Source organism: Furipterus horrens, unplaced genomic scaffold, assembly GCF_987537825.1.
Source record: "Furipterus horrens unplaced genomic scaffold, mFurHor1.1.pri manual_scaffold_10, whole genome shotgun sequence".
NCBI classification, from domain to species: Eukaryota; Metazoa; Chordata; class Mammalia; order Chiroptera; family Furipteridae; genus Furipterus; species Furipterus horrens.
Window position 1 is genome coordinate 74,857,790 of NW_028327180.1, and position 12,843 is coordinate 74,870,632.

Consider the following 12,843-nt stretch of genomic DNA (forward strand, 5'->3'; position numbering starts at 1 on the left):
TCAGCCCACATGAAGGTCACACCTCGAGTACCCAGCTATGGTGATATGGGAGGCTGTGCCACTGGATCCTACAGGACACCTACTACATTAGGCCATATCACCAAGACATGGAGTTAAAGCAGCTCTACCCAATACACAGAAGCAAACACAGGGTGGCTGCCAAATTGAGGAGGCAAAGAAGTATGGCCCAAATGAAAGACTAGAAGAAAACCCCAGAAAAAGAACTAAATGAAACAGAGATAGCAAACCTATCAGATGCAGAGTTCAAAATACTGGTGATCAGGATGCTCAGAGAACTGACTGAGTATGGCCACAAAAATAAAGGAAGTGAAATTTATGCAAAGTGAAATAAAGAAAAATATAAAGGGAACCCACAGTGATGGGAAGGAAGCTGGGATTCACATCAATGAATTGGAACATACAGAAGAAATAAACATTCACCTGGAACAGAAAGAAGGAACAAGAATTGAAAAAAACAGGAAGAGGCTTAGGAACCTCTGGGACAACTTTAAACGTACCAATATCCAAATCATAGGGGTGCTAGTAGAAGAAGAAGAGCAAGAAATTGAAAACTTACATGAAAAAATAATGAAGGAAAACTTCCCAAATTTGGTGAAGGAAATAGACATACAAGGCCAGGAAGCAAGAGAGTCCCTAACAAGTTAGACCCAAAGAGGACCACACCAAGACACCTCATAATTAAAATGCCAAAGGTTCAAGATAAAGAGAGAATCTTAAAAGCATCAAGAGAAAAGCAGAGAGTTACCTACAAAGGGCTTCCTATAAGACTGTCAGCTGATTTCTCAAAAGAAACTTTGCAGGCAAGAAGGGGCTGGCAAGAAGTATTTCAAGTGATAAAGGCAAGGACCTACAACCAAGACTACTCTATCCAGCAAGGCTATCATTTAGAACGGAAGGGCAAATAAAGTACTTCCCAGATTCAGTAAAGCCAAAAGAGTTCATCATCACCTAGACATTATTACATGAAATGTTAAAGGGACTTATTTAAGAAAAAGAAGAAGATCTAAACTGGGAATATTAAAATGACAACAAACTCAACTATCAACAACTGAATCTTAAAAACAAACTAAGCAAACAAGCAGAACAGAAACAGAATCATAGGTATGGGGATCATTTGGAGGGTTATCAGCTGGGAGGGGGAAGGAGTAGGAAGGGGGAAAATGGTAGAGGAATCAAGAAGCATTATTGATAGGAACAAAGTAGATAGAGGGATGTTAAGAATAGTATAGGAAAGGGTGAAGCCAAAGAACTTACATCCACAGCTCATGGACATAACTAAGGGAGGGGGAGTTGCTGGAGAGAAGAGGGGTATCGGGCAGAGGGGGCAAAGGGAAGGAAATTGGGATAACTATAGCAGCACAGTGAATAAAATATACTTTGAAAAAAAGAAGCACACCAAAATAACACTGCAAAGGCTCTGAAAACTTAATTGTTTTGTAGTCCAAGTTATACAAGAAGGCCAGAAACAGTGTATTAAACCTAAATAATGTGACTGCCTACTGAAAAAGAAGATTCTTGGGATTCACAGTCTTAATAACAAAATGTCTAGGATACAATAAAAAAATCACTCATCATACCAAGAACCAGGAAAATCAAAACTTAAATTAGGAAAGACAATTAACAGATGCCAACAGTTAGATGACTCAGAAGTTGTAATTACCTAACGAGAATTTTAAAGTAGCTATCATAAAAAAGCAATTACGAACACTCTCAAAACAAATGACAACCTCAGCAAAGAAATAGAAGATATAAAAAAGAACCAAATGGAATTTAGAACTGAAAAATACAGCAAAAGAAAATTTTAAAAAAATTACTGGATAGTCTTAATAATGAAATAATAGAGATGAGAGAGAAAAGCTTCAGTGAACCTGAAGACAGGTAAAATTTTCTTAATCTAAAGAGAAAATAGCTTAGGGATTTAGAGGATTACAGGCATGCCTCTTTTTATTGCACTTTGCAGAATGTGCATTTTCATCATCATTGATGCAAGACCCTTCACCAACAAAAAGATTACAATTCACTGAAGGCTCAGATGATGTCTAGCATTTCTAGCAATAAAGTATTTTTAAATTAAGACATGTACATTGTTCTTTGGACATAATGCTATTATACACTTAATAGACTACAGTATAGTGTAAACATAACTTTTATATGCATTGGGTAACCACAAAATTTGTGACTCACTTTATTGTGATATGTGCTTTATTGTGTGATCTGAAATTGAACCTGCTATATCTCCTTGGTATGCCTGTATAACAAAAGAGCTAACATTTATGTCACTGGAGTTTCAGAAGGAGAGGAGGAAGAATCTGGGGCTGAAAAAATAATCAATGAAATGAAGATGGAAAGGCATAAACACATAGGTTCATAATGAAAGGCATAAATGCATAGATTCATGAAACTGAGTAAATTCTAAAAAGCATAAATGCAAAGAAATCAATATCATGATACATTATAGTCAGTCTTCTTAAAACTAAAAACAGAAAAACTCTTGAAAGCAGCTAGGCAGAAACAACACATTATCTGCAGAGAACAATGATTGAATGACAGTGGATTTTTCATTAAAAAAATTTTTTTAATGATTTTTTAAAATTAATTTATTGTTCTATTACAGTCGTCCCATCTTTCCCCCCATTTTCTCACCCACCCCATTCCCCCTTCCACAGTGAATCCCCACCCTGTTGTACATGTCCATGAGTCATTCATATGACAGTGGATTTTTCATCTGAAACCACAGAGGCCAGAAGTATGTGGTACATTTTTCAAGAGCTAAAAAAAACAAACTTATCTACTCAGAATTCTATGGCCAGTGAAACTATCTTTCAGGAGTGAAAGGGAACTCAAGACATTATCATACAAAAGAAAATTAAAAGAATTTGTCACCAGCACACCTACCTAAAAGAACAACTAAAGAATATTATCCAAATAGAAAGTAAATAATAGCAGAAGGAAACCTGGAGCATTAGGGGGAAAGAAAGAAAAGTGAAATCAGTAAAAATAAGGGAAAATATAATGGATTGTCTTCTTGAGTTTTAAAAATTGTATTTGATAGTTGAAGCAAAAGATGATGACAGCATAATGTGACTACGTATACATTAAATATGAATGCCATTACCAGAGTTACTACTTTTGTTTCTTTGCTGTGCTTTCATCTTTGTTGTCCAGTTCTCTCTTTTGATTTGTCCTGTTTATGAAATGTTATATTGGTTTATCATTTGGGGATGAGGAAGCCATACAACTACACACTTGACATCTGTGTATGAATTGAATAATTGATGTACAGTGCTCAGTTACTGACAGGCTTTGAAAGAAGTGATGTGATCATCCACTGATCATGATGAGTATGTAGTGATTTGTGGACTGAAGGGTTAGTAGTCAAGTTGGCATTGAACATGCTATGGCAACTGAAATTTGTGTCATGTTAGGAGACTGGTGTTACTTAAACTGTGGTATTTGAAATTGGTGTATATCAGATATGTGCAAAGCAAGGATTGTCTGTATCTGATGAAAGTCTTGTGTCTAGAGTATATAAAGAACTCCCAAAACTCAGCAGTAAAAACCAACAACCTATTTGGAAACTGGGCCAAGGACACAAACAGACATTTCAACAAAAAGGATATGTGAATGGCAGATAAGTACATGAAAACATGTTTAAAAAAAGTTTATTTATTTATTTTTAGACAGAGGGGTAGGGAGGGAGAAAAAGGAAGAGAAACATTGACTGGTTGCCTCTCCCATGTCCCCATGTATGCCCCCAACAGGGGACCTGGCCTGCAGCCCAGGTATGTGCCCTGACCGGAAATTGAATCCGTGGCCTTTCATTTTGCAAGCCAATGCTCAATCCACTGAGCCACATCAGCAGGGCTGAGAAGATGTTTAATATCATTAGCCATTAGAGAAATGCGAATTAAATCCACAAAGAGATATCACTAGATGTCTATTAGAATGCCTAAAATAAAATGGTGATAATACAAAATAATAGTGAGGATGCACAGAAACTGGATCTTTCATGCATTGTTGGTGGAACTATAGAATGGGACAGCTTTCTGGACAATAGTTAGTTGGGCAGTTTCTTATAAAGCAAAACATGCTTATCATACAACCCAGCAATTGCAATTATGGGCATTTATCCCAGAAAAATAACAACCCTGAAACAACTCAAATGTTCTTCAACAGGTGAATGGTTAAACAAACTGTACATTTATACAATGGAGTTACTACTCAGCATTAGAAAGAAATGAACCATTGATATATTCAGTAACTTGGGTAGATCTAAGTATATTATGTTCACTAAATAAAGAAAAAAATCCAATCTCAAAAAGTTGCAGACTGTGTGATTCCATCTATATAACATTCCTCAAATGCCAGAATTATAGATAGAGAACAAATTAGTGGTCGTCGAGGCATAGGGACAGGAGGGACTTGGTGGGAGGATGAGGTGCACCTATAAAGGAGCATAATGAAGCTGTTTGGTGGTGATGGAACAGCTCTGTTGCTTCATTGTTCTGGTGGTTAACATGAATCTATATATTGGATAAAATTGTTTAGAATGATGCACACATACATGCAAATGTGTACACATAAAAGCCGGTGAAATCTGAATAAGGCTTGTAGTCTAGTTAACAGTATTGTACCTATGTCATTTGCTTGGTTTTGATATTGTGCTATTGTAATTTAAGATGTTATCATTGAGAGAAGTGGAATGAAGAATGTATGGTATTTGCTATACTGTTTTTGTAACTTTCTGTGAGTTTTTAATTAGTGTAAAATAAACAACTTTCTTTTTCTTCTACTTCAAAAAAGGCCTTTCTGAGGGCCCGTTACATATCATTTTTGGGAGGCAGAGGTGACTAGTTTCTTATCCTGCTCACTTGCGTGTCATCCCTCAGTTCTTTGCCTAGCCAGAGTCTTCTAGCAGGGTGTAGGGAGAGCATTTCACTGTTGTAGGCAGAATATGGTATGTTATAGATGTGATTATTCTGCTAGGAGCTTTACTTTTTACAAGAGGCTGAGCCCTGACTCATGTGGCTCAGGGGGTTGGGCATTGTATGACAGGCCAAAAGGTAGACGGTTCAGTTCCTAGTCAGGATGCCTGGGTTGTGGGCCAGGTCCCTGGTTGGGTGCATGCGAGAGGCAACGAATTGATGTTTCTCTCTCTCTCTCTCTCTCCCCCTCCCTCCCTTCCCTCTCTCTAAAAATTAAAAAAAAAAAAACTTTAAAGGGAAAGAAAAGAGAGGGAGGCTGATTGGACCTTGGCCATGTAGTTCAGTTGGTTAGTGTTGTCCCGATATGCCAAGGTTGCGGGTTCCATCTCCAGTCAGGGCACATACAAGAAGCAACCAATGAATGTGTAAATAAGTGGGACAACAAATCGATGTTTCTCTCTCTCCCCACCTTTCTTTCTCTCTCTTTAAAAATCAGTAAAAATAAAAAAAGAATTCTGCTACCTGGAAGAGGGCTTCACCTTACCATTCTGGCATGCTGATTTCAGATTCCAGCCTCCAGAACTCTGAGAAATAACTGTTTGTTATTTATAAGCTTGGGGGAGGGGGGAGAGAGAGAGACACTGAGACTGATTTATTTCTTTGGTTGGTGTTTCTGTGGAGTGCTTATTACTGGAGAGAAAACCCATAGGTAATAGATGAGCAATTTGGAACTGACAGCTGCTCATCATCCTACTTTTCATAAATATTCGTGCCTTTTATGTTTTCTTGAAAGATGGAGACACAAACACTGTGACATAAACCACTGTGACATTTCAGACTCTATAAGTACTATCCTCTAAAATTGGGAAGAAAATAGGGAGTATCACAGGTATCTAATTAAAATATTTTTTTCACCTCCAACATCACTTTATTTTTAAAATCTTTATATGAGTGCAGGATGGGGAGGGATTGAAAAAAATTGTTTGAGATTTGAATATAGTACATACAGTAATTTAGCCACTTCATAGAGTTGAACAAATTTTATACCTGAAGTTAGATTGACAGTAATGATAGTGAATTAATTTTCATCAGCAGATTGCTCCCACTTCAACATCTCTTTACCCACAGTTTTCTACATCCAAGTTTCCCTAAAATGTTGCTGGATTGGGCATGGCAACACCAAGATACTCTATAATTGTAGAATATAGAGAACCAAGGTGTGGATTATTCCATCTTAGACCTCAACCTTTTCATGTGAGGTTAGGGGTTGAAGGTAAGCTTGCATTGCTTTCCCTGACCTCAGTGATTCCAACAGTAGGACTTTTCAGTCTTCCTGAACATTGGAAGTCAGACTGGGATAAGAGAGCCTTGGAAAACTTTGAGTGTGTTTTTGGTCAGATTGCTTTATGGGTAGACTCTGAGAGCATCTTAGAAGATATCAGGATTTCTGAGAGTACACATTAACAAAAATTTTGAGTTCTGGAGAAGCAGTTCTCTAAGGATGAGCATCCATGGTAGAGCATGGGAGTCTTGGGAAGATGTCTCAGTTGATTTAATCAATCATTTCTTTGCTCCTTAGGCAAGGCAGGCTGAGGTTAAACAGCTCTTTCGTCCCATCGAAGAGCTGAAGAAGGACTTTGAGGAACTGAATGTTGTCATTGAGACTGACATGCAGATTATGGTGCGGCTGATCAACAAGTTCAATAGTTCCAGCTCCACCCTGGAAGAGAAGATTGCTGCACTCTTTGATCTTGAATATTATGTCCATCAGGTATTGTTTTTCATTGTCCATAAGTCTGATTTTTAACTGACAGCTTCAAAAATACTCCCCGCCCCACCCTAAGCTCTAGGAAAATGCATTAGCATCTTTACTTCTCTCTCAGCATGTACAGTATTTTAAATCTAGACCAATATTTATTGTAGTAAGATACATTCTTAGAGGCTACAGCCAACGTCTGTTTCATTTGGAGTATTATCTCCTTTATTTTTCAATACTGACAATATAGCACAGGTAAAATAGATGGGGTCCCTGTTCCATGTAGATTACAATTTGTAAGAGGAAACAATTAAAAAAAAAACAATTGAACAATGATCAAATTAACAATTTAGTAGTGAGATAATTTAAAATTGTGTTATAGGAATCTATAACACAGCAACTTAGTCTAGTCAGGGGCATTTGGGTAGGCTTCCCTGAGGATGTGACATTTAGGCTGAGCATTATAGTATGAACAGGTGTTGGATAGGCAAAGAGGGGAGATCAGAGTAGGGGGTGGCAAACTGTGGCCCATGGGCAATCTAGCCCACTGTTGGTTTTTATAAAGAACGTTTTGTTGGGACACAGTCATACCTATTTGTTTACGTATTGTTTTATCGTTTTTGGTTATTTTCAAGCTACAATGGCAGAGTTGAGTAGTTGTGACAGAAACCATGTGGTTCACAAAGCCAAAAGTATTTATTATCAGGCCCTTTAGAAAAAGTTTGCCAACGCTTGGATTAGAACATTCCAGGCAGAGTAAACAGCACATGCAAAGATTCTGAGTCAGAGAAGAGCTTGGTGAGATTGAAGACCTGCAAGAGAGTAGAGTGACTGGATGGGGTAGCAGAGATGAAGTAGAAGGGTTAGGGAGTCAAGAGGTGGGGTTGGAACTAGTACCATGCTCTCTCTGATTTTATCCTTGAGCCTAAGAACCACTGGCGAGTTTGAAGCAGGGAAATGACTGATCAGACTTGTGCCACAATTATAATAGTTAATATTTATTGAACATTGTTATATAATAGGCTCATATTCAAGTGCTTTGTACATATCAATTTATTGGCTTCACATCTGCCTTATGAGTAGTCACTGCACTGTTATTAATCCCATTTTATAACTGAGGAAAATAAAGTCACACTTGTGATTGCCCAAGGTCACCTAGTTAATGAGTGGTGGAGCTGGGGTTTGCAACAAAGCCTGTTTGACTCCAAACTCTGCTCTTAACCTTTTGGCCGCTCTGCCTCTCATAGGATACTAGTACCATTTGAGTGAAGCTCGAAAGGGAATAAGTGAATCTAAGGGAAAAGAGCCAAGAGAAGTCATTTATTTACTCAATGTATTAATTTATTTGATGCCTTTTAAGTCCCAGGCACTCTTCCAGGCACTTAGAATACATCTGTGAACAAAATTGGAGCCTACCTTCTAGCAGAGGCACAGACAATAAACATAACTAATAAGTAAATTATAAATAATATGTTTGAAGGTGTTAAATACTATGAAAAAATTAAAAGAGCAGGGAAGGGAAGGATCCTCTCAAGCAGGAGAAATAGCAAGTACCCTTAGCCCTAAGGTGGGGTCTAATGTGTTTGAGGAACTGCAAGGAAGTCAGTATAACTGGAGCCAAGAGAAGTAGATGAAACTCAGATGATGGGAGGAAGATCATGGATCTCCTTGTAGGCCATGGAAAATAATGAAATTGAACATTATTAGAGGATGTTGAGTAGAAGAGCGACATGATCTGACTTATTTTAAAAGGATCCATCTGACTGCTGTGTTGAGAATTAGACCAAAGGTCAGTGGTGGGGTGCATGGGTAGAAGCAGGGAAACCAGATAGGAGATGCTTGCAGTAATCCACACTAGGGTGATGCTGGCCCAGGAAAGCTGTGTAATTATAATCAAAGGCTTTTTAAGACCTTACCAAGACACAGATCTTCACCATCCTCCCACGCACGACAATGTCCTTATTTTGTATAAACTAGGCTGAAAGACATTCTGTCTTTAGGATTTGCTGGCCTTTGTGGTGAGAGAGGATGAGTGTGTACTGTATCTGCAGGAATTATGGGACAGGCTCTTCATCTTTTTTCTCTGTTCACAACTCTTTCTCAGGCCTCAAAAAGCAGGTCTGTGATCCTCTTAGAGAAAAAATGGACCTGGGTTCTCTTTTCTCTTTCCAGTTTTTCTCTCCAGGGTAAAAAACAAAAATTCCAATAGCTTTTCTGTTAAAGATATTTAAAGGACTAAGGATCCTAGGGGTTATTGGCTAAGTCAGTCCTCCTCTGATGTCAACAGCTTTTATTTTCTTATCATCTTAATATACTTGGATAGATCTTTAGTTAGCAGGTTTCTGTCATCTCTTCCTTTAGTTGCAGCATAAAAGGCCAAAATGACTAGAAAGCTTATCATACCTAAAGGGGAATGAATACACAGGAGGCTATCAGGGCCCCAACAAGTTTCTTTTTATCCTGCAAGCTGGGTGGGCACCTGGCAGTGTCATCTCTAGGGTGACATCCTATTCTGCTTTTATAAGCCACTGGTTGGGGTAAACATTTTCTTAGGCATCACCAAACTCAGTCTGAGGTCAGCCTGGTAACGAATCCCCTGATAAAGGCCGAACTTGCCCTGTTGATAGAAGAGTCATAAATGTTTTGGATCATTAGCCTTTTGGTTGGAAATATAAGGTCCTCAGTTTAGACTGGTATGTCAGGTTTCCATGCAACAGTGTTAAGTTGTGATTTCACAGGGGGCTCAGAGAAGACACAGCTTGGCCTTCAGTTACAGTTGCAGTGGGGAACTGGGGTGATATAGTGCTGGCTTTGAGGAAGACAGGACTTTTCTTGCCAGCAACTTCACCAGTCTGCTCCTGTTCTGGACTCACTGATCGGAGGTTTTGAGAGCCACAGGCTTCAAGGACCCAAACTGGATCTGCCTAAGGATTCCTCACAGCTATATTTGAATTTTTAAACAGGATTTGTGAAAAGCAAGAACCATGTGTGTGGAAAACACTTTGTGAGTTATTTATGAGGAGCGGTCTCTGTCTGCCCATCAACCCTGGGGCAGTGTGTTTGCCTTCCCTCACATCACTTCTCAGTTATTTACCATCCTCTCTACCTTTCTCTATTTCCTTTGCTTTCATCATCTTGTCAGTGTTCTGGTTCCCTTTTTTCCTCTTGGGTGTTGACACAATTCCCTTCTGTCCCATTCTTTGTGCACTCCCTTCCTCTACCTTGAGTTCCTCTCCACCTGTCCCACCCGATTCTGAAGGCATCCTGGGTAAAGTTTTGGCCCCAGACCTAGATTTTGGAGCTTAATCTTCTGGGTGTGCAGTGGGCAGAAAGACTCCTTTCTTCCTCATCTCTAGTGACATAACAAATGAGAAAACATCTTGAGAAGGCTGAAGTGCTCATAAATGTTGGCATTTATAACACCCTGAATTATCTTTGTAGTAATAAAGATAAAAAATCTAGAACAAAATCTTTGTGACTCTGGACTGTTGTTTTGGGGCTTTCATAGTGGCAGCTGTTTGCTAGCAATGTATACAAGCTTTGATATATAGCCATCCCAGGCACAGAATTAGAGGACTCTCAGCCATGGTTTTATATCCAGAAAACCTGGGGGAATGAGGATCAAAGGAAAGGCAGTGAATTCTTAGATTTTAAAATCAGAATATGTGAGGAAGGAAGGTTCAGTATTATTTGTGCTTATGTCAGGAAAGCACCCAGTTCTGAGTCTCCCTAGTTAGCTGTGCTATAGCCCAGTAATCATTACTCTTCATAAGGACAGATTAGGGCAGAAAAATCCTAGCCCTAGCTTGGAGCCTTTATAGTGGAGCAGACTCCATACTTACTTCATACCCCTGGATTGGCCATTTCTTCAGGTTTGTGGTACCTTCCTGGGTTTTCCTGATGATTTGTAGAGTAGGATCAGCATGTTGATAAGAGGCAGCTTTTGTAGCAATAAAGATATTTTCAAGGGAGACTTGTAGCTACTGCAAGGATCCAGTGACCTTTCTGAGGAAGTTCTTCTTGTTGCAGGATACTAATGAAGCTTGGCGAATGAACTATCCCCTCTTTCACAGGATAAAATATAGATTGCCTGGACTTGAGGCTTTGGGCCTTAAATGATAGCCTAGACCAGTGCTGTCCAATAGAACTTTATGTAATGATGGAAATGTTCTGCACTGTCCAATAATAACCACTAGCCACAAGTACCGGTCTAGAATAAAGCCTTTGAGAGAGAGACTTTTGTGCAGATTTTATCATGAATGTCCTCAGATTCAGTCAACGTTGGACTGCATAAAGTGAGAAAGAGGGAAGAGTGGGTACTATTGTTATGTCTTTCCTGTCACTCTCCTAGGTCCCTGTCCCCTTGCAATGGGGCTTTATTTATACTCCCTGACTTCGAATTAAAAATCAGGGGGGAGGTGTGTGTGTGTGTGTGTGTGTGTGTGTGTGTGTGTGTGTGTGTGTTGCCTCCACTGCTTCCATTGGGGCTAGACATCAACAGGAAGCATGTCGCCATTTACTAGTGTTGAGGATGTCAGGTCTTTGTGTTACTGACTTGTACTTTAGGGGTAGACTTTGTGACTCATTACAGTATTAGAATTTTCCAGGATATGTTTGGCATAAGCAATAAATAGGTGCCATTTCCACCAGTTCCCATGCAGATGCTCATAATTAGGAGTTCTTAAATTTCAGATTCTCTAAAAATTTAGCTTGTTTTTACAAACCCTTTCCTAGTTAGTCAGAAAGGCAGCCATTGTTTTTTGCTTGACTTTTTAGTTTGTTTTTGAATAGTCACTAAAAGAAAGGCTATAAGAAGAGTTTTTCTGACCTTGATGGCAGTACTGTACTAAGCATTGCCTTTGTTGCAGATGGATAATGCACAGGACCTGCTTTCCTTCGGTGGTCTTCAAGTGGTGATCAATGGGCTGAACAGCACAGAACCTCTGGTGAAGGAGTATGCTGCGTTTGTGCTGGGGGCTGCCTTTTCCAGGTAAGCAACAAGAATGGTCATCTCATCAACTAGGATTGTTTGGGTCCTTCAGGTGAATTCTAGCTTTATATTGGACTGAATGACCTGGAAAAAGGTTACACTTGAACTCACGCATGTCCCTATCCCTATTTCACAGTAATCTCAATGAAATTAGAGTAAGAATTTGATTCTGCTCTTATTCAAAGTAGCGAAGAATTTTCACCCATATTATCATCATTTATGCCTCTCTGTTTCCCCTTTTCTTATCTATATGGATATTTAAGTACATATTTTAGATCACGTTCTCTGTTTTATTCAAAGCTAATATAAAGTTATACTAACCATAGATAGTTGAGAGCAAGGGGGATGAACTGCAAGAATTTTGAAAATGAAGCAGTGTATATTTTGTGGTGAATAAATTATGAACCTGACCAAGGAGAGTCTTTGGGGGGAAATGTGTCTTTTCACTAGTTGTCTGGAACCAATAAACAGGTTATTGGACTCTGGGTTGGACGTTGTTAAAATTTCAATTAGTCTGGCTTGTGCTAGAAGACTGATCTCTCCTAAGAGTGGATGCATCAAAGTATGAAAGTATGTGGGCACCACTATATTATACTCATACTAAAAAAGTAAAGATGTCTTCAAGCTGCAGGTGGTCTGTTGGAGCTATAGTTCCTTCCATTTTTGAAAATCTCCTCCTAAAATGAGTTGTTTCTCTAAAACAGAAACCAATATCCTGATTCTTGCTACAAGGAAATGGGTGGTGACTATTAGGGATTGTCCTGCTTGGATGCAGGGATTGTGATTTTGCAGGAGAAAGGCTATTCTGAACATCTTTACCTTTGGAGGCTTTGTTTTGAAAAGATTTTCTTTGTCTTCCATCTATGCTTATTTTTATTTAATTAGAATCTCAGTCTGATAGCCTCTCATTCTGAAAAGCTTCAGTATCTTTTCTTAGTAAATTAAGGGACAAAGTGGGGAAGGCCAGAAGAATTGTTCCATGGAGAGAGACTGAGAGCACTGCAGGCTTTGTTTCTGTTATCACTAACCTGCCTTGATCTTGAAGCCCTGCTTGTTCTGTGGCTGTGTTGTTGATAGTCAATCTTGTGGTCCAAGGCACTCCATTTCCCTTAGTCTCTACTACCAGAGGAAAATAGTCTCCCCGGATGCTT

At 39.0% G+C, this 12,843-nt stretch overlaps 1 protein-coding gene across 2 annotated transcripts in view; it reads left to right on the forward strand.

The window, feature by feature from the left end:
* SIL1 (SIL1 nucleotide exchange factor) overlaps positions 1-12,843 on the forward strand; it is a 243,134-nt gene that overhangs the window by 148,464 nt on the left and 81,827 nt on the right. For both annotated transcript variants that reach the window (XM_090288228.1, XM_090288229.1), the window contains exons 6-7: positions 6,526-6,717; positions 11,571-11,692. In XM_090288228.1, the coding sequence (XP_090144354.1) occupies positions 6,526-6,717; positions 11,571-11,692 (314 nt within the window). The remainder of the gene's footprint in view (positions 1-6,525; positions 6,718-11,570; positions 11,693-12,843) is intronic.